A 22498-nucleotide genomic window follows, 5' to 3' on the forward strand; every position below is an offset into this window, starting at 1 on the left:
CTATGTAGTCTCAGGGAAACCCTGAATTCTAGGTGATCTCCTACCTCTGTCCCCTGAGGGATGGAATTAAAGACATGTGCCATCACACCAAGCTAACCCTGAACTCTTGATCCTCCTGTAGCCTCCTCTCAAGTGCTGGATTACAGACTTACATCACCATGCTTGGCCTTTTTTTTTTTTTTTCTCAAGGTAGGGTTTCACTCTAGTCCAGGTTGACCTGGAATTCACTATGTAGTTTCAGGGTGGCCTCAAAATCACAGTGATCCTCCTACTTCTGTCTCCATGCAGAGCAGGTTCTTGATCTTTTAAATTCTAGTTCTAACAACATTCTACAGCTCCCTCTTTGTTCATTCCTCCATCTCTCTACCTCTCTATCTCTCTATGTATATACACACATATATAAACTATATATACTATATATATACAGTTTATTTCATTACAATTACATGTGGGATCTTAGCATTGAGCTCTTCAAAAATATAGCATCGTGCACAGACCCTACCACATGCACATTTGATGAATGGGTGAGTGTAATTGAGGAAGTGAAATAAAGAATGCATGCAAGGAAGCAGAGCTGATGGGAGGGCACACTCCCAGTCACTCACATAGATTTCCATTTTTCGGTACAGACCATAGTTGAGCAGCAAATTATGAGTCATGCGGATTCGGTGAGGCTTCATTGGGTGGCCTTGTCCATAATAGTAATTTCCAACATCACCTAAAGAAAAGTAGAGGTTTCAGTGACAGTTAAACACACACTCCCAAGGACAGAGAACCAGCAAACTCCAGGGGAATTCTGGGGATCATTTCTAGTTTTCAAGGCACTCTTCAAGAAGAGTAATTCCAAAGCCGGGTGTGGTGGCGCACGCCTTTAATCCCAGCACTCGGGAGGCAGAGGTAGGAGGATCGCCGTGAGTTCAAGGCCACCCTGAGACTACAGAGTTAATTCCAGGTCAGCCTGGACCAGAGTGAGACCCTACCTCGAAAAACCAAAAAAAAAGAAGAAGAGTAATTCCAAGCAGGCATGGTGATGCACGCCTTGAATCTCAGCAATCGGGAGGCAGAGGTAAAAGGTTTGCAGTGAGTTTAAAGCCACCTTTAGACTACACAGTGAATTCCAGGTCAGCCTGGGCTAGAGTGAAAGTCTACCTCAAATAACAAAAAGAAGAAAAGGAAAAAGGAAGGAAGGAGAAGGAAGAAGAGGGAAGGAGGAGGGGGGAAGGAAGAAGAAGGAAGAGGAGGGAGGAGGGGGAAGCAGGAAAGGAAGAAGAGGGAGAAGGGAGGGAGGAGGAGGAAGAAAAAGAAGAAGAAATTCTAGGGCTGGAGAGATGACTAAGCAGTTCAAGTTGCTTGCTTGCAAAGCATGCACACCTGGGGTTCAATTCTCTAATACCCATGTTAAGCCAGATGCATAAATTGGCACTGGTGTCTGGAGTTCATTTGCAGTGGCAAGAGGTCCTGGTGTGCCCATTCCCTTTCTCTCTTTTACAAATAAATGAAATAATTTTATTAAAAGTAATTCTGAAACGGGAAAGAAAATAGCAGGGGACCCTGCTGAGGTCAGTACTTAAGAATGAGCTGGATATGGTGGCAAAAGCCTTTAATCCCAGGAGGAAGAGGTAAAAAGATCTCCATGAGTTTGAGGCCACCCTGCGACTACATAGTGAATTCCAGGTCAGCCTGAGCTAGAGTGAGACCCTACTTTGAAAAACCAAAAAGGGACTTAATAGGATGGTATTGTAGATATGTAAGTAGAAGAACATATTAACTGGGGTGAAAAGGCCTAAGTGAGGTCAGGGGAAGAGATTGAGTAAAGGAAAGGTGGAAGGAGGTCTAATCAAAATCTAAAAGGATATAAATAAGTCATATGGAAACCTATTTTTCGAACAATGGAACACATAGGGGCCACAGATTACCATAAATTTTTCAGTGCCAGGAATGGGATACCTTCTAGTGAGTTGGCCAAGGAGGCCCCTGATGCCCCCAAAACATTACAGGCCATTGCTGAGGCCCTTGGCTTCCCACCAGGAATAGATGGTAAGACCCTATTGCTGAAGACTCCACATACTTGGGCTACAAGAACACTAAGCTGGCGCTGAGCTGAAAACCTCAGTCATGTAGACCAGCTGACAGAAAGCTAGAAAAACCCACACTACATGCAGTTCAGTGGGAGAGAGAGAAATCTCCTGTGAAGATACTCAATAGTGGACATTGCAAGCCTTATATTTGGTCAGCCAGGTCAAATGAACCAACGGGTGCAATAGTGGCGCATCTGTTATGGGAGAAACCAAGAGCCCTGTAATTAGACTGGAGGTCCGCTCCGTGGGAGGGAATATATTCCTGATACTGAAAACTTACAACTGGGGTAGTCATGAGCCCTAGGGGTGTAACGTCTGCTGCTATCTGGCTAAATGTATATACTATACTCACCAAACTGCCCAGTAAGCACTTCTCTTAATGTTCAAACCCATACATTAATACTACCCTCAATTTTGGTTAGAGAAGCTTCTCTTTTCAGATGGCAGTGATGTTGGGATGATTCAAAAGGCACCATGGTGCTGAGAGGAAGTGACAGAGGAGTGCTCAGCACTGAAATATCTCAATCACACCTTCCATGGCACAGGGTCCATTGCAGAAGAGATGGCAGAAAGTATGTAAGAGCCAAAGGAAGGGTAGGACTCCTTACAACGTGCTCCTCCCGGCACAAAATGGCCTGGATATCCATGACCTCACAGTGCCTGACACTGCCTACACAAGACCATCATAATAGGAAGAAAAAATCATGACAATAAAATAAAAGAGAGACTGAGAGGGGGAGGGGATATGATGACGAGTGGATATTCAAGGGGAAAGTGGGGAGAGGGAGGGAATTACAATGGGATTGTTTACAATCATGGAAGTTGTCAATAAAAATGAATTAATTTAAAAAAATAATGAGTGTAGTCCTAAACACATAGACACTAGACAGAATGAGGAATCATTCCAAGTCTACTGGGAAACAGCAGGCAGTGTGGTGGCTTGCCTTACCTTTCCCTTAACAGTGTATAAGGACTTCTCAGATACTGTAATACTTCATGGTGCCAGTGCATGTTCGCTCATTTTTTTTTTTTTTCTGGGTCCTCACAATAACACTAGGTAGGACAAGAGCTATTATTCTTGTTTTATAACCACTTGCTTCACCAGGGGAATAACCTTCTAATAGGTCCTCTTAACATCAATTCAAACTTCAAACTGTCTGCCACACTACACTGTTGCCACAGTTCTAATGACCTCACCCTCTTGCTGAAAAAGTCTTTAATGGTAGCCCATGCCCTAAGGCTAAGTTAAGAAGACCTACAAGAGGATGGAAGTCAAGGACTTCCTTACTCTGCCATGCCAGCTTCATCTGCTACCTACCATTACCCTGGCTGCCTGTTTATCTAAGTAAATTTTGTTCAAACAGCCATGCTGGTGAGTTCATGTTTCATTCATGGCTGTTCTCATACTGCAACAGCAGAGCTGAGCAGTGAAGCAGCTGCCACAGGGATCGACCTATATGGCGAATAAAGCATGAAATATACCAGCATGGTGATCCACTTGTGAACCTAGCACTCAGGAGGCTGAGGCAACACAGGGATGCACAGCTTTGACAGAGCTTTCAGGAGGATCAAGGCGAGTTTAAGTCAAGCCTGGACTTAAGATCCTACCTGAGTGGGGTGTGGTGGCGCACTCAGGAGGTAGAGTTGGAGAATCGCCATGAATTCAAGGCCATTCTGAGACTACATAGTGAATTCCAAGTCAGCCTGAGCTACAGTTTGACCCTACCTCCAAAAAAAGGGGGGGGGCATGGTGCACACCTTTCATCCCAGCACTCAGGAGGCAGAGGTAGGAGGATCACCATGATCAAGGCCACCCTGAGACTACAGAGTGATTTGTAGGTCAGCCTGGGCTAGAGTAAGACCCTACCTCGAAAAACCAAAACTAGGTAAGTAAATAAATAATAATGATGGGGCTACAGAGAGTTCATCAGATAAAGGTGTGTGCTCTGCAATTCTGCCAACCAGAGTTCAGACCCCAGACACTGAGGCAAATGTGTAATTCTAAGGCACCTATAGCAAAGGAGTAGGATATGGGGGCAGAAGAACCTCAAAGTTCCTGGGCCACCCTGACCTTCCTTCCCAGCACACAAGAGATACCCTGTCTCAAAGGTGAGAGGATGGGCTGGATAGATGGCTTAGAGGTGAAAGTGCTTGCTTGCAAAGCCAAAGGACTCAGGTTCAATTCCCCAGGACCCATATAAGTTATATGCTCAAGGTAATGTATACAACTGGAGTTTGTTTGCAGTGGCTGGTGCACCATTCTCATTCTGTCTCAAATACATAAGATAAAAAATATATTTAAAAAAAGAAAAGCAACAAGAAAATTTTAAAAATTAACCTTTGTCTTTTCCTAACTTGGAGCTGCTCTTGGCGGGAAGGATGCCAGGTCTGGTAGCCATGAGTCCCACCCCGAGAAGCCTGGGAGAAGCTGCTGGAAGCCCTACTCTGCCTGCCTGGAGACTAACAAGGCTCACAATGAGTGCATCACTGAGAAAGAACACTGTGGACATCTCACTTAGCCCATAAAGAGTGCAAGACAGACCTTGGGTTTAAGATATGACATAGTGGCCTACTGTGAATGAATAAGCCCTGAGAATGAAGATTAAACATTTTGGAGTTTCTTTGATTATCTCTGATAAATAAAGCATTATTTATTTAAAAAAATAAAACAGGGCTAAGAGATGGCTTAGCAGTTAAGGCAATTTGCCTGCAAAGCCTAAGGACCCAGATTTGATTTTCCAGGTCCCAAGTTAAGCCAAGGTGCACAAAGTGGTGCATGAATCTGGAGTTTGTTAGCAGTGGCTAGAGGCCATGGCGCGCCCATTCTCTCTCTCTCTTTCTCCCTGCCCTCCCTCTCTCTCTGTCTCTAAAAAGCAAATTGTTAAAAAATTAAAAAGTGAAATAAGAAAATGTCCTGGTCAAAAAAAATATATTTAAGCCGGGCATGGTGGCTCACACCTTTAATCCCAGCACTCGGGAGGCAGAGGTAAGATGATCACCATGAATTCGAGGCCACCCTGAGACTACATAATGAATTCCAGGTCAGCCTGGACTAGAGTGAGATGCTACCTCGAAAAACCAAAAATAAATAAATAAATTAATTAATTAATTTAACCTAACGTGTCCTCACCACTTTGTTTCTCAATTTACAGCAATATAGCTTCTGCCCCAACTCCTGTCAATAGTTTCTCATTCCTGTCCTCGGCTATTTCTTTTTTAGTTTATCTTTATTTAATTGAGAGAGAGGCAGATAGAGAATAGGCATGCCAGGGCCTCCAGCTGCTGAAAATGAATTCCAGACACATGCACCACCATTTGCATCTGGCTTACGTGGGTCTTATGGAGAGGAACATGGGTCCTTTGGCTTTTCAGACAAGCACCTTAACCATTAAGCCATCCCTCAAGGCCTCAGCTATTTCTTTTAAATATTTTATTTTTATTTATTTATTATTTGATAGACACAGAGAGAATGAATAGGCATGAAAGGACCTCCAGCCACTGCAAAGGAACTCCAGACCATTTGACCCCTTGTGCATCTGCCTAACGTGAGTCCTGGGGAATCGAACCTGAGTCCTTTGGCTTTGAAGGCAAACACCTTAACCACTAAGCCGTCCCTCCAGGCCCTCAGCTATGTGTGTAGCCATACATGTTTATATGAGTAGATGAACATACACATATGTAGATGTGTTGAGAGCAGGTTGACTATTTGTATTTTCATTTATTTGAGAGAAAGAAAAACTACTGGGTGTGGCAAGGCCTCCTGCTATTGCAACCAGATGCATGTGTCGCTTTGTCCACCTAGCTTTATGTGGGTACTGGGGAATCAAACCCATGCCATCAGGCTTTATAAGCAAGTGGCTCCAGGTTGACATTTCATCACTCTTTTTATTCTTTGAGACAGGGTCTCTCAATGAACCTAGAGCTCATTGACTCAGTTAGGACTAGCTAGTCAGTGAGCCTCTGGGTCCAGCCTCACCTCACATTTTACATGGGTTCTGGGGATCGTAGCTTCTATTCTCATGTTTGCAAGGCAAGTACTTTTACCTACTGAGCCATATCTCCCCAACCCTACTGCTGGCTGTTATAACCTGGTACATTTATATAGACAGACTTGTTTTGTTTTGTTTTTTGGAGGTAGGGTCTTGCACTAGCCTGGGCTGACCAGGAAGTCACTATGTAGTCTCAGGGTAACCTAGAACTCACTTGATCCTATCTTTGCTAAGATTAAAGGCATTCATTGTTAGCTTCCATAATTATATGCAATAAACCATAATACCACCTTCCTTCTTGACAGATCCACTCTCCATCATATCCCCTCCCCATTTCAATCAGCCTCTTTTATTTCGATGTCATCATCTTTTCCTCCTGAGGGTCTTGTATAAAACCTGGCACATTCTGATTCTAACTTCCCGGGCCACTGCCCCTGAATGTGTCCTCCATTCATTGAATCAACAATTATTTTACTGAATGTCCACTATGAGCAGGGAACATTTGAGGGGCTGGGGATACAGAAGTAGATTTTTCCCCAAAGAGCTTACTATCTGTAAGAAACATGTCCAAGCCAGGCATGGTGGCTAAATCCTGTAACCCTAGCACTGGGAAGGCTGAGGCAGTATTACATAGAGTTTAAAGCCAGCCTAGGACTGGAGTATGAGGGCCACTCAAATTTTCCTCAGTCCACCTTAGGATCTCACCCTATACAACTTCTTGAATAATCATCCCCTTTTTTTTGTTTGTTTTTTGAGGTAGCGGACCTGGAATTCACTATGTAGTCTCAGGGTAGCCTCAAACTCTTGGCAATCCTCCTACCTCTGCCTCCCAAATGCTGGGATTAAAGGTGTACGCCACCATGCCCAGCTTTTGTTGCTTTTTCAAGGCAAGGTCTTAGAATTCACTCTAACCCCAGGCTGGCCTCAGACTCAGCAGTCCTCCTACCTCAGCCTCCCAAGTGCTGAGGCATGCACCACCACAACTGGCTACAACCTCTTCTAAATTAAAACTGGGCTGGAGAGATAGCTTAGCAGTTAAGGTGTTTGCCTGGGAAGCCTAAGTACCCAGGTTCAATTTCCCAGTACCCACATAAACCAAATGCACAAGATGGCACATACATCTGGAGTTCATTTGCTGTGGGCAGAGGCCCTGGCATGCCCATTTTCTTTCTCTGTATCTACCTCTCTTCCTCAAACAAAACATTAAAAAATAAATTCAGAGCTGGGCATGGTGGTACACGCCTTTAATCCCAGCACTCAGGAGGAAGAGGTAGGAGAACTGCTGTGACTTCGAGGCTACCCTGAGACTACATAATGAATTCCAGATCAGCCTGGGCTAGAGCAAGACCCTACCTTGAAAAACCAAAATAAATTAAGAAATTCATTGCTGGGCATGGTGGTGTATGCCTTTAATCACAACACTCTGGAGGCAAAGATAGGACGATTAACTTGGAGTTGAAGGCCACCCTGAGACTACATAGTGAATTCCAGATCAGCCTGGACTAGAGCAAGACCCTACCTCAAAAAAAAAAAAGGTAAATAAAATAACTAAAATTACTATCTGCAATATTTTCTACTGACAATTGCCAAAAATATCTCATCTGTCTTCTAAATTGTAGACCTAAAACAGTCAATTGCAGACTTGATAGATCTAGTTAGATCTCTCCTAAACATCTCTCTCCATATATATTTTTTTTCTTTTTCCCAAAGTAGGGTCTCACTCTAGCCCAGGCTGACCTCAAACTAATGGCAATCCTCCTACCTCAGCCTCCCAAGTGGTAGGATTAAAGGTATATGGCACCACACAGGCAGAGACAGAGAGAATGGGCATGCACTAGGGCCTCTAGCTGTTATAAACTAACTCCAGCCCCATTTGCCTCTCTGCATCTGGCTTTCCATGGGTACTGAGGAATTGAATTTGGGTCGTTAGGCTTTGCAGGCTTAACTGCTGAGCCATCTCTCCAGCCCCTCAATAGTTATTTCTAAACCAAAAATTAAAGTCAGGAATGGTGACACATGACTATAATCCTACCACAAAAGAGGCGGAGTTAAGAAAACTAGGTTCAAGGGGCTGGAGAGATGGCTTAGTGGTTGAGATGCTTGCCTGCAGGGCCAAACAACCCAGGTTCAATTCCCCAGGACCCACATAAGCCAGATGTACTAGGTGGCACATGCATCTGGAGTTCGTTTGCAGTGGCTGGAAGCCCTCTCGTTCTATCTATCTCTCTCTCTCTCTCAATAACTAATGAAAAAATTAAGAAAGAAAAAAAAGAAAATTGGATTCGAAGCCAGATTGGACTACCATAGTCAGACACCCTGTCCCTAAATTAACGCAATAGCACACCTTTAATCCCAGCACTTGGGAGGCAGAGGTAAGAGGATCACCATGAGTTCAAGGCCACCCTGAGTCTACATAGTGAATTCCAGGCCAGCCTGGGCTAGATTGAAACCCTACCTCGAAAAAAAAAAAAAGTATATTAATTAATTAATGAAACAAAACCAGCCGGCATTCTTCAAAGGAATAATCATAACAAACTGCTCAAACAGAAACTTGGAAATCCAAGCCTTCTTCCTTACCCCATCTTCACTGACTTAGTTTTTGACCTAGAATTAATTTCTGTTGACAAAACCAAACTGCATAAAACTCTAATAAAGCCAGATGTGATGATGGCACAATCCTTTAATCCCAGTACTCAGGATACTGAGGTAGGAGGATCACTGTGAGTTCCAGGCCAGTCAGGGATACAGAGTGAGTTCAGGGTCAGCCTGGGCCAGAGTGAGACTCTGACTCACAAGCAAAACAACCTCCCTACCACAGTGCTTCCCAGATACCCTGAGGATAGCATGCCCAGCCCTCCATTATCAGACCCTATTTATTTCTGAAGTCTTTTTCTTTTCATTTTTTTTGTTTTTCGAAGTAGGGTCTCACTCTGGCCCAGGCTGACCTGGAATTCACTATGTAGTCTCAGGGTGGCCTCAAACTCAAGGTGATCCTCCTACCTCTCTGTGCTGGGATTAAAGGCGTGCGCCACCACGCCCCGCTACTTCTGAAGTCTTATCACTTACTTCCCCTGTCCTGCTCACCACACTCCACACTAGGCCCCATATCTAAGCTTCAGCCATTACTGCCCAAATTACTACTATTTTACAAAGGTGCTAGGTTCTCGCTGATCCTTCACCTTGCTGTTACCTGGCCTTCAGTGGGCCGGGCTAATAATTCCTGTTCTTCAGGTCCTAAGAGCACTGACACCTATCCCCTGACCACTCAGGAAGAGCTGGGGGCTTCTTTGTACTCAGCCACTTTGGGCGCTCCTGGATCCCAGCACGGATACCAATTGATCTGTTAACACTGTCTAGCTCCCGCTTTAGACGTGAGCTGAAGCCAGGAAGGAAGTGGGACTTGATGAGACCCTCGGCCACAGCACGGAAGCACCACCTAGAACAAAGTAAGGTGCCCCGAAGACTGAGGTTCAATGAAAACTCTTTTAACAGGTTGCATCTTCCCCCCCCTTCATTCCTGGGGCCCCATTTCCCAACAGCAACTGCAGGCCCAGCTTACCGACTGGGGGAGGGGAAGAGGATGACCAGTCCTGCCCAAGTCTCAACCAAAAAATAAATTAATTAATGAATAAAAGGTCAAGGAAAGAAGGGGACAGTGAAAGATCTTTGTATTCTCAGCAAGAAAAGATGCCCTAGCAACCATCTCCATCGCGTTCAGCCTCCCCGCCCAGACTCAGCCTCCCCTCCAGGAGTCCCAAGCAAACTCCACATCGGACTCCCCGAGAATCCCTCCCCCTCCCCCAGGATTCCCCCAGGCTTTCAGCCCACCGCCCCCCCCCAAGACTCCCCCTCCGGACCTCAGCGTTTTCCCGACGCCCTGCCCCCGCTGGGGGATCTCCCCGCCCCAAACCCCCGCAAGCCAGGACGGGGCTCACCGTCGTAGTAGTAACAGACTTTCCTTTTGGTGCCCTGAGTCTGCGCCATCTTGCTCGCCCGCCGGCCCTCCCCGTCAGTCTGTCCGTCCGCCCTCCCTCCTTCGCTCCCTCGCTCCCTCCTTCCCTCCCGCCGCTCGCTCCGAGCCGCACGGCGTCCGAGCCCGGGGGGAGGGGCGCTCCCGGCCGCCCCGCCCGTCCCCTCCCCGCTCACCTATAGCCGCGCAGCCCGGGCACCGCTCCAGCCAATCAGCGCGCGCGGGGACGGGCCCGGAACTCGGCGGGGGGCAAGGGCAGCCCGGAGAGGCCGCCGCGGGCGCCCTGGGCCTGTACCAAGGTCTGCGGCGGCAGGGGTGGGGGAGCTGCCCGGGGACCGTACCATCCGTCAGCCCCCGGGGGAGGAAAACCGCTCTGGAAACTTCACAGCCCCACGTCGGGGCTGGAAGCGTGCTCGGGGATGAGAAGAGGACAACTTTCTCATTTTACAGAGAGTAAACCCAGGCTATCAGGAGAAAAGTGACTTGCACAAGGTCATTCAGCTAAATGCGTATACACTGAATCTGCTTTAAGACTCTGGTGGGGGGGAGAGATGGCTTAGTGGTTAAGGCGTTTGCCTACAAAGCCGAAGGACTCAGGTTCGATTCCCCAGGACCCATGTAAACCACTTGGAGTTCCTTTCCAGCGGCTGAAGACACTGGTGTGTCCATTCATTCCCTCTCTCTCTATCTCTCTCTCTCTGCCTCGTTCTCTCTTAAATAAAATAAAAGAGCTGGGCGTGGTGGCGCATGCCTTTTCTCCCAGCACTCGGGAGGCAGAGGTAGGAGGAGCGCCATTAGTTCGATAAGGACTGTCACTTTAGCTTTTTTCCCTTTTATTTTTTTCTTTCTTTTTTTGGTTTTTCGAGGGAGGGTCTCTCTGTAGCCCAAACTGACCTGGAATTCACTAGTCTCAGGCTGGTCTCAACTCATGGCAATCCTCCTCCTACCTCTGCCTCACTAGTGCTGGGATTAAAGGCGTGTCCCATCCAGCCCAGGTTGACCTGTAACTGACTCTGTAGTCCCAAACTGTTATTGAATTCATGGTGATCCTCCTGCTTCTGCCTTCTGAGTGCTGGGATTAAAGGTTTGTGCTACTACGCCCAGTTGTATGGATGTATTTTTTTTTTTTTGGCTATTTTTTATCTTAAGTACCAGAGGCATTGTATATAACAAAGCACCAGAACTCTGCCCAAAGTCTACCTCACCCCATACATTCATCCAGATGACTGAGGAGTCTAGATAGAAGGAAAGAGGGTCTCATCATTAGGAGGGCAAAGTTTCTCAGCAGCCTGGACATATTGACACAGTGGGCAGCATAATTATATTTTTAAATTTTTTATTTTTATTTATTTATTTGAGAGAGACAGGCAGAGCAAGAGGCAGAGAGAGAGAGAGAGAGAAAGAGAGAGAGAATGGTCGCACCAGGGCCTCCGGCCACTGCAAATGAACTCCAGACGTGTGTGCCCCTTTGTACTTCTGGCTAAAGTGGATCCTAGGGAATCAACCATCAAACAGGGGTCTTTAGGCTTCATAGGCAAGCACTTAACTGCTAAGCCATCTCTCCAGCCCCATAATTATATTTTTAAATATTTTATTTATGTATTTAAAGAGAGATAGCCAGGCATGGTGTTACACTCCTTTAATCCCAGCACTTGGGAGGCAAAGGTAGAAGGATTGCTATGAGTTCGAGGTCACCCTGAGACTACATAGTGAACTCCAGGTCAACCTGAGCTAGAGTGAGACCTTATCTGGAAAAACCAAAACAAAAAATAAAGAGAGAGAGAGAGAGAGAGAGAGAGAGAGAGAGAGAGAATGGGTGCACCAGGGCCTCTACCCACTGCAAATGAACTCCAGAAGTGGCTTTATGTGGGTACTGGGAAATCAAACCTGGGTCCTTTGGCTTTGCCAGCAAGTGCCATAACTGCTAAGCCATCTCTCTCCAGCCCCTGGGCTGCATAATTCTTTGTTGCACAGGCTGTTCTGTGCATTGTGCATATTCATCAGCATGCTTACACTCTACCAATTAGATGCCAGTCTTATCCCTCCATGCATGCACATTCACATAGGACAATCAAAATTTTATCCAGACATAAATGTCTGAGGGTGGGAAATCTAGATGGGGAATAAACTCATTTCCCACTCTCCTCTTGAGAAGTACTGCCCTAGATCCTAGGCCCATCAGTCACCGATTAGTCATTGTTGAAAGACGGGAAATAAATAAATAAATACAACACTATGCTGGGCTATTAAAATAGCATGGGCTAAATATAGTGGTATGTTAGTTACTTACCTGTGGTCCCAAGGGGCCAGGGTAATAGCTCAGTGGTAGAGCACTTGTTTTGCATGTGCAAGGCCCAGAGTTTAGTTCCTGGCATTGAAAAAAAAAAAAAACCTGACCTATGGTCCTACAGTTAACTAATAAAATACATGTTCAGGGCTGGAGAGATGGCTTAGCAGTTAAGCACTCGCCTGTGAAGCCTAAGGACCCTGGCTTGAGGCTCAATTCCCCAGGACCTATGTAAGCCAGATGTACAAGGTGGTGCATGCATCTAGAGCTCGTTTCCAGTGGCTGGAGGCCTTGGGGTACCCATTCTCTCTCTCTCTTTATCTCTCTGTCTATCACTCTCAAGTAAATAAACAAAAATTTAATATTTTTTATAATCATGGAAGTTGTTAATAAAAAATTTGAAAAGAAAAAAATTAAAAGAACAGAAAAAATTTTTATTTTTATTTTTTTTGGTTTTTTGAGGTAGGGTCTCACTGTGGTCCAGGCTGACCTGGAATAAACTCTGTAGTCTCAGGGTGGCCTTGAACTCACGGTGATCCTACTACCTCTGCCTCCCGAGTGCTGGGATTAAAGGCGTGCGCCACCACGCCCGGCTTAAGAACAAAAAAAAATTTTAAAGTACATGGTCACATTTTTTGTTGTTGTTTTAAGTCAGGGTCTTACCATGTTCACCAGTTTGGTCTCAACCTCCTGAGCTCAAGGGATCCTCCTGTCTCTGCTTCCAAAGTGCTAGGACTACAGGCTTGAGGCACCACACCTAGACATTTTTTTCCCTTTGGACTTTTTTGTTTTCTTTTGTTTTTTTTCAGGTAGCGTTTCCCTCTAGCTCAAACTGATCTGGAACCCACTCTGTAGTCCCAAAATGGCCTCAAATACACAGTAATCCTCCACTGCTTCCCAAGTGCTGGGGGTAAAGACATGTGCCACCATGCCCTGTCCATATAGACCCCCTCCTCTTAAGAAAGAAGAAGAAGGGAGAGAGAATGGGCACACCAGAGCCTCCTGCCACTGCAAATGAACTCCAGATGCATATGCCCCTTTGTGCATCTGGCTTTATGGGGGAATTGAATGACAGGCCCCACAAGCAAGTGTTTTTAACTGCTGAGCCATCTCACCAGCCCACCCAGACTTACACTTCTTTATACAGTACTTAGGGACTTGGGTCACTCAACTGGGAACTGCATCTGAGCCTTTAATAAAAGGCAACCGAAAAGCTAAGACTATATGGTTCTATTTAGAAATAGCAAAGAACCAGGGAACAAACCCTGTTCCCAGTTGGTGTTGCTGTTCACAGCCAGCCTTAGGTGGGTCTCCCTGACCTTTCCAAGCCTTGGTTTTGCTCTTGGCAAGAAGGCAAGGAAAAGAGAGCAAAGATCACCAGCCCCATGGCTCACGCAGGATCCAAAAGAGGAGGGAATCCAATGAGGTTGAAAACTGCAGAACAAGGCTCATAAACTTAGGTGCCTACAGAGGTCAGGAAGGTAATATAAATGAATGAGTTTATATTATTATGACTCAAATGTTCTTTATATATTTAAAAACATGGAGTTTTACATCCATAGAAACCTTCAATCTGGCTAGCATTCTACAAGATAGAATCACCAATAAAGGCAGAGAGGGGACAGCCTGAACAGAAGATGGACAAAGCTAAACTTTAAAATATTTTATTTAAGCCAGATGTGGTGGCACATGCCTTTAATGCCAGCACTTGGAAGGCAGAGGTAGGTGGATCACCATGAGTTCAAGGCCACCCTGAGACCACATAGTGAATTCCAGGTCTACCTGAGCTAGAATAAAACCCTACCTCAAAACCCCTCAAAAAAAAAAAAAAAAAAAATATATATATATATATATATATATATATAATATTTATTTATTTATTTGAGAGAGAAAGGGGCAGGTAGAAAGAAAAAGAATGGGTGTTCTAGGGCCTCCAGACACTGCAAATGAACTCCAGTTGCATGTGAAACCTTGTGCATCTGGCTTACATGGGTCCTGAGAAATTGAACGTAGGTCGTTTGGCACTTTAACTGCTAAGCCATCTCTTCAGCCCAAGCTTAACTTTAAAACCATGGACTCTGGCCAATAACTCCCCAGGCCCAGAATTGGGTTGTTCCCCACAGTGAGCTGTTGGCTTAGGGATACTCATGAGGCCCCCAAACAGTGCAGGCCATTGCCAAAACACTTGGTTGCCTGCTAGAGCTAAAAGGTAGGACTCTATTACTGAAGACATCACTGGCTGAAGACACCGTTGGAATACCATGCTGCAACTGAAAGTGAAACTAGCTACCCCCTGGCTAGCCCTCATAGTGCCAGAGAACCTTGTGGGAGCTGCTGGAGGAAAATATCTCCAACAGCATGAACGAACAGCGGACCCTATAGACTACAAAATCAACCATCGGGTCAAGAAGTACACACTTGTGGGCTGGAGAGATGGCTTATCAGTTAAGGCATTTGCCTGCAAAGCCAAAGGACCCAGGTTCAATTTCCCAGGACCCACGTTATAGCCAGATGCACAAGGGGCAAGTTTGTCTGCAGTGGCTGGAGGCCCTGGCATGCCCATTCTGTCTCTCTCCCTCTGTCAAATAAATAAAAATAAAATATTTTTTAAAAAGAAGTACACACTTGTGCAATAGTGGCATACCTTTGTGAACCAACTGTTCACTGAGTGGACATGAGGCCTGATCATCAGTGGGGGAGAACTCATATCTGGTACTGGAAAGCAAAGCAGAATCTCTTTGTCTAGAAACTCACAGACTCTAGAGTAAAGCCCCAACTGCTCTCTGGAAAAGAAGAGTGGGCTTACACACACACACACACACACACACACACACAAAAAAAAAAAGCCAGGTATGGTGTCTCGAGTCAGAGATAGGAAGATTGCCCTCAGTTCAAAGCCACCCTGAGACTACATTGTGAATTCCAGGTCAGCCTGAGCTACAGCAAAACCCTACTTGAAAAACCAAAAGAAAACAACAACAACAAATAAAAACCCTCTCAATTTACATGGCCCCTTTAACTCAAGCTGCTCTCACTCTTATTTGGAGAATCTGCCTTATTTTACAGATGCCAGAGAGGTTGATGTAACAAACAGGATGATTATTCAAAACCTATCAAGGCCACTCTGAGACTACATAGTGAATTCCATGTCATCCTGGGCTAGAGCAAGACCCTACCTTGAAAAAACAAAACAAAACAACAACAACAACAAAAATGTAGGGCTGGAAAGATGGCTTAGCGGTTAAGCGCTTGCCTGTGAAGCCTAAGGACCCCGGATCGAGGCTTGGTTCCCCAGGTCCCACGTTAGCCAGATGCACAAGGAGGCGCACGCGTCTGGAGTTCGTTTGCAGAGGCTAGAGGCCCTGGCGCACCCATTCTCTCTCTCTCCCTCTGTCTTTCTCTCTGTGTCTGACGCTCTCAAATAAATAAATAAATATTTTTTAAAAAATGTATAAAAACAGAAATCTAGAAGCTACAAAGAACACAACACTATGGGCTGGAGAGATGGTTCAGTGGCTAAGGCACTTGCCTGCAAAGCCTAACAACATGAGTTCTATTCCCCAGTACCCACGTAAAGCCAGATGTGCAGTGGTACAAGCATCTGGACTTAGTTTGGAGTGGCTGGAGGCTCTGGTATGCCCATTCCTATCTCTCTGTCTCTCCTTTATCTCTTTCTGTTTGCAAATAAATAAAAATCACATGGCCAACAGGCCTGCTATGGCTTAGGGAACATTGCAGAAGAGGGGGCAGAAATATTTTAAGAGCCACAGAGTGAGTAGGAAGATCCTGAGGCACATTCCCAGTACTCCATAGGGACTGTCTGAGACCTTCATGACCCTTCAGTGAATATCATAACCCCACCAAAGATGATCTCCAGGGTAACAGGAGCTGGGGGCAGGGATAAAAGAGAATACCTGTTATAACTAATATAAAATAAAACTTAATATTACAAAATTGCTGCTGGGCATGGTGGCTCACACCTTTTTTTTTGTTGCTGTTGTTGTTTTTTGTTTTTTTTTTTTTTTGTTTTTTGAGGTAGGGTCTCACTCTAGCCCAGGCTGACCTGGAATTCACTATGTAGTCTCAGCAAGCATCCTACCTCTGCCTTCCGAGTGCTGGGATTAAAGGCATGTACCACCACGCCCAGCTGTCATTCTTTTTAAAACTATTTATTTGGAAGCAATGAGAGAGGGAGAGAGAAAGGCTGAGATTGGCTGCTCCATCCAGGGCCTCTTGCCACTGTAAAAGAATTCTAGCATGACACAGTGGCCCACGCCTTTAATCCCAGCACTGGAGAGGCAAAGGTAGGAGGATCACCATGAGTTCATGGCCACCCTGAGACTCCATAGTGAATTCCAGGTCAGCCTGAGCTAGAGGGAGACCTTACATCGAAAAAACAAAAATAATAATAAAAATAAAATAAATAATAAATTGCATTATCTTCCACATAAGACATCAAGACATTCTTCTTTCTTTTCTTCCTTTTCCTTTTATTTATTTATTTGATTTATTTATTTGACAGAGAAAGAGGAAAAGAGAGAGAGAGAGAGAGAATGTGTGCACCAGGACCTCCAGCCACTGTAAACAAACTCCAGACACGTGTGCTCCCTTGTGCATCTGGCTAATGTGGGTCCTGGGGAATTGAACCTGGGTTCTTTGGCTTTGCAGGCAAATGCCTTAACCACTAAGCCATCCCTCCAGCCCCTTCCCTTTTCTTTTTATTTACTTATTTATTTGAGAGAAGGAGGGAGGAAGAGAGAGAGAGAGAAAGGCAGATACAGAGAGAGAAAGGGCACCCCAGGGCCTCCAGCTACTACAAATGAACTCCAGATGCATGTGCCACCTTGTACATTGGGCTTACGTGGGTCCTGGGAAATTGAATCTGGTTCCTTAGGCTTTTAAGGCAAGAGGCTTAATCACTTAAACCATCTTACCAGCCCTCTTTTCTTTCATTCTTTTTAAAAATTAATTAATTAATTATTTTTGGTTTTTTGAGGTAGGTCTCACTCTGGCCCAGACTAAACTGGAATTCAATATGTAGCCTCAGGTTGGCCCCGAACTCATGGAGATCCTCCTACCTCTGCCTCCCAAGTGCTGGAATTAAAGGTGTGCACCACCATGCCCAGCCTCTTTTCTTTCTTTCTTCTTTCTTTCTTCCTTCCTTCCTTCCTTCCTTCCTTCCTTCCTTCCTTCCTTTCTTTCTTTCTTTCTTTCTTTCTTTCTTTCTTTCTTTCTCTCCCTCTCTCTCTCTCCCGCTCTCTCTCTCTTTATTTCTTTCTCCCACTGCCTCCCCAGGTAGGGTCTTACTGTATCCCAGGCTGATTTGTAATTCACTATGTAGTCTCAGGGTGGCCTTGAACTCATGGCAAACCTACTTCCCTAGTGCTGGGATTAAAGATGTGTGCTACCACCACCACCACCATGCCTGGCCTTTTTTTTTTTTTTTTTTTTTTTAATCAAGGCAGGATCTCACTCTAGCCCAGACTAAACCTGGAACTCCCTCTCTACGTGGCCTCAAACTCAATGGAATCAGCCTACCTCGGCCTCTAGAATTCCCCTACTGAATGCTAGATTAAAGGTGGTTGCCATCATGCCCAGCCAACAAGACACTGTTAACCATTTATCCTGTTCTGTTTTTCCTCTAGCACTCACCCTCTGTGGCATACTATAAGATTTTATTTCTTTATGATATTTGTGTAGCTTTCCTTAGTAGAATGTAAACTCCACAAGAGCAGATTGTGTTTATCGACCATATAGTATATGAGCCCTAGACAGTGCCTAGCACACAGTAGATATTCACTAAATATTTGTCAAATGAGTGAATTAATTCAGTATTTTAAGACATGCTGGATGGGCTGGGGAGATGGCTCATCAATTAAAGACATTTGTTTACAAAGTTTGCCAGCCCGGGGTTCAATTCCCCAGTACCCATGGAAAGACGGACAAAGTGGCACATGCATCTGGAGTTCCTTTGCAATGGCAAGAAGCCCTGGCACACCCACTGTCTGTCTGTCTCTTCTTCCCTCCCTCCCTCTCTCCTCACAAATAAATAAATATTTAAAATACATGAATTAAACATTCTGGAACTTGAAATGCAACTCACTTGATAGGATGCTTACCTACCACACACAAAGCCCTGCGTTCAATCCCCAGGGCTGTATAGAACTGAGTGTGGCAGATTACATGCTTGTAATCCCAGTACTCATGAGGTAGATGCAGGAGGATAAGGAGTTCAAGGTCACCCTCAGTGACATAGCAAATTAACAACCAGCCTGCAATACAGCAGACCTTGTCTCAAAAAGCACAAATAAGGAAAACGGAGAGATAACTCAGTGGTTAAAGCATCTGACTGCAAAACCTAATGACTGGGGTTGGCTTGCCCAGTACCCACATAAAACCAGATGCACAAAGTGGCACATGCACCTGGAGTCTGCTTGCAGTGGCTAGAGATCCATTATCTCTGGCTCTTTCTCTGTGTTGAAACACCCAGATAGTTTAACCTAAGGAAAGACAGTTTAAGATCCACCAGCCATTTTCATAATAAAAGACAGCCTCTGCCAGGTGTGGTGGTGCACGCCTTTAATCCTAACACTCAGGTAGAGGCAGAGGTAGGAGGATTGCCATGAGTTCAAGGCCACCCAGAGACTACAGTGAATTCTAGGTCAGCCTGAGCTAGAGTAAGACCCTACCTCAAAAAAAAAAAAAAAAAAAAAAAAAAGCTGGGCGTGGTGGCACATGCCTTTAATCCCAGCACTCAGGAGGCAGAGGTAGGAGAATTGCCGTGAGTTCGAGGCCACCCTGAGACTCCATAGTGAATTCCAGGTCAGCCTGGGCTAGAGTGAGACCCTACCTCAAAAAAAAACAAACAAACAAAAAAAAGAAGGCCTTATCTAGGTTACCTAGGTTGCCTAGGGGTGGATGCTGGGGACTTTCCAAACCATTGTAAAACAATGTTTTTTTTTTCCCCTTTATTTATTTATTTTTTGTTTCTTTTTATTTATTTATTTGAGAGTGACAGACAAAGAGGCAGATATAGAGAGAAAGACAGGATGGGTGCACCAGGGCCTCCAGCCACTGCAAAGGAACTCCAGATGTGTGTGCCCCTTATGCATCTGGCTAACATGGATCCTGGGGAATCAAGCCTCGAACCGGGGTCCTTAGGCTTCACAGGCAAGCACTTAACTGCTAAGCCATCTCTCCAGCCCATTTTTTTCCTTTATAAACTCACTGATAAATTAAGACGGGGCTGCTCTCCTCCTCAGCAGCTACAGTCACCAGCCTGCGATATAAAGACTGTCCTTTTAAAATCCTTATCCAGGTGGTCTTGAATTTACTTTCTGATCTGGGACTCGCATTTTGGAGGCCCCAGCAAGACATTATATTCTCCTTGTTAAAATGACTCCCAAATCCGGTCTCACAGAGTCTTGATTTCTTGGGACTCTACTCAGACTACAAGGTGGAGACCCTAGGGGGCAGCCCAGGGACATTCTCCAGGTCCTGACAGGAAGGAGTGGTAGGCAGGAGATATCAACACCATGAGCAGAGTCATTTGGTTTGAAAGCTGCCAGAGGTAAGGGGGATTCAGTGAAAGGTTGGACACAACATTACTTCCCCAATCCCGGGTGGTGACAAGACATCACCCCGATGCCAGTCTATCTGCTTCAGTTCAGTGTGGCTGTGTTATGCCCAGTTCTCGGCAGCCCCGGTGACCACCAAGGAGAACCAAACATGTATGCAAAGGCAAAGGAGCTTTATTTCAGGCTTAAGCTCGGACTCTTGACTTCACCAATGCAGTGGATCCGTACAAGAGCCCCGAATGTCAGGAGAACAGAGCTTTTATAGGAATTTGAACATAAAAGTAGGGGATGGTTACCTGATTGGTTGTTTTAAACAGTAACTGTGCTTGTATTCTTCTGATTGGCTTAGGATAATGGCGGGCAAAATTGGTGGGCAGGGGCTATGGGAATGCCAGGTTCCTTTATTGTGATTGGCTGTGTGGGTTTGAGGAACTTAAGTGACACTTTAAGCAATTTATCTTATGATCATAGGAATGCATGGCATAAGCAGTTTATGGTTTTTTCAGTAACTGTTAAACTCTTACTTAAACCTTGCTGGGAAACTGAAACTTAGGCCTACTGGTGACTCTGAAGCCTGTCATGGCAGCCCTCTGGTTCCTGAGTCCTTCAGCAGAGTGTCTTTGTCTTCTTGTTCAGTGTTTGTTTTGTCACTCTATCTATTTTTGGATTTTCCCAGGAGGCCACCTATAGAAACTGACAACTTCACCATAGGACAGACAAATTCCAAGTCCAGTCCTTTCCAGTGTTTCTTAACTAACTTCTCGTTTTTCCAACAGAGAGACTCTGACTTGGGCACCACCTGTGACACCTTCTCCCTCAGGAAATTCTGTGAATTAGATTGGCCTTCCTTCAATGTAGGGTGGCCACCAGAAGGAAGGTTTGACCTCCCAACTGCATATGGGGTTGAACAAGTCATCCTTGGGTGACCTGGATATCCTGATCAGGTAATTTATATTTTGACCTGGATTGAGATTGCTACTGAAAAGTCCACTTGTTTTCAGAAACGTGCTAAAAAACACCCTAAGCTAGCTCTAAAATATTGCTCTTTATCAAACCTAAGAAGCAGAAAACTCCCTCCCTCACTGGAGCCCCCTAAGCCAGTCCTACAGGAGGACTCCTCTGACAAGGAACCTCTCTTTTTTTTTTTTTTAATTATTTATTTATTTATTTGAGAGCGACAGACACAGAGAGAAAGACAGATAGAGGGAGAGAGAGAGAATGGGCACGCCAGGGCTTCCAGCCTCTGCAAACGAACTCCAGACGCGTGCACCCCCTTGTGCATCTGGCTAACGTGGGACCTGGGGAACCGAGCCTCGAACCGGGGTCCTTAGGCTTCACAGGCAAGCGCTTAACCGCTAAGCCATCTCTCCAGCCCCAGGGAACCTCTCTTTATCCCCTCCTTACCTGGAACATCCCCCTTCCCACTCTGATGTACTCCTGAGCCCACCTCACACTACAAGCAGGTCCCCGTACAAATCTCCTGAGACACCTTCAGCCGCCCTCCTCCCCTCACCCCGTCAGGCTTCTGGGGCCAGAGCCCCCTTCATGACCTATGTCCCCTTTTCCGCCAGCGATCACTGTCATTGGAAACAGCAGAAGCCTTCCTTCTCTGAGAAACCTCAAGGTTTTATTTTTTTCCTTGAGACTATCTTTTATACCCACCAGCCCACTTGGGATGATTGTCAGCAGCTTTTGCAGGCTCGCTTCAAGGCAGAAGAGTGGGACTGAGTCTGGAGAGGAGCTCTAAAACCTGCCATGGGACCAGACAGGACCCCCACTGAGGACCCAGTCTGTCTGGAAAGGGCCTTCCCCTAACTTGGGACCACAATTCAGATCCAGGTAAGGAGGCTCTTGACAATTACCACTGGCTTGTGCTGGTGGGAGTCCTTGCTGCTGCTCAGAAACCTACAGATTTGTCTAAGGTGAGTTATGAAGGGACCTGATGACTCCCCTGCAGCATTTCTAGGAGGCCTTTTGGAGGCCTATAGGACATTCACACTATAGACCCTGAAGCTCCTGAGAAAAGGAGAGCTCTGAATATTGCTTTTGTCTCTCAGTTGGCTCCAGACATTAGGAAGAAATTGCAAAAGCAGGAAGGATTTGAGGGAAACTTATTGTCAGAATTACTGGAGATAGCTATGCTGGTGTTTTGTTTTGTTTTGTTTTGTTTTGTTTTGTTTTGTTTTGTTTTGTTTTGTTTTTTTTCGAGGTAGGGTCTCCCTCTAGCACAGGCTGACCTGGATTTCACTCTGTATTCTCAGGGTGGCCTCGAACTCACAACAATCCTCCTACCTCTGCCTCCCAAGTAAAGGCATGTGCCACCACGCCCAGCTCAGCTATTCAGGACTTTTTTTTTAATTATTATTATTTTATTTTTTTGGTTTTTCGAGGTAGGGTCTCACTCTAGCCCAGGCTGGCCTGGAATTCACTATGGAGTCTCAGGGTGGCCTTGAACTCACGGCTATCCTCCTACCTCTGCCTCCCGAGTGCTGGGATTAAAGGCATGTGCCACCACGCCCAGCTCTATTCAGGACTTTAATAACAGAGCCAAGCCTGAGGATAAGCAGGCTAAAATAATGAGGATCATGGTGATGGCT

The 22498-nt window shown here is 45.5% G+C and overlaps 1 protein-coding gene across 1 annotated transcript in view; it reads right to left on the minus strand.

Annotated features, from left to right (window-relative positions):
• Hdac1 (histone deacetylase 1) overlaps positions 1-10120 on the minus strand; it is a 32768-nt gene extending 22648 nt beyond the window's left edge. Inside the window, exons 1-2 of the mRNA XM_004665271.3 lie at positions 10003-10120; positions 606-718 (exon numbers count right to left, since the gene is read on the minus strand). Of these exons, the coding sequence (XP_004665328.1) occupies positions 606-718; positions 10003-10051 (162 nt within the window). The 5' untranslated portion in view covers positions 10052-10120. The remainder of the gene's footprint in view (positions 1-605; positions 719-10002) is intronic.
• Between the last annotated feature and the right edge of the window lie 12378 nt (positions 10121-22498).

The sequence above is a fragment of the Jaculus jaculus genome, chromosome 5, assembly GCF_020740685.1.
Source record: "Jaculus jaculus isolate mJacJac1 chromosome 5, mJacJac1.mat.Y.cur, whole genome shotgun sequence".
In the NCBI taxonomy this organism is placed as follows: domain Eukaryota; kingdom Metazoa; phylum Chordata; class Mammalia; order Rodentia; family Dipodidae; genus Jaculus; species Jaculus jaculus.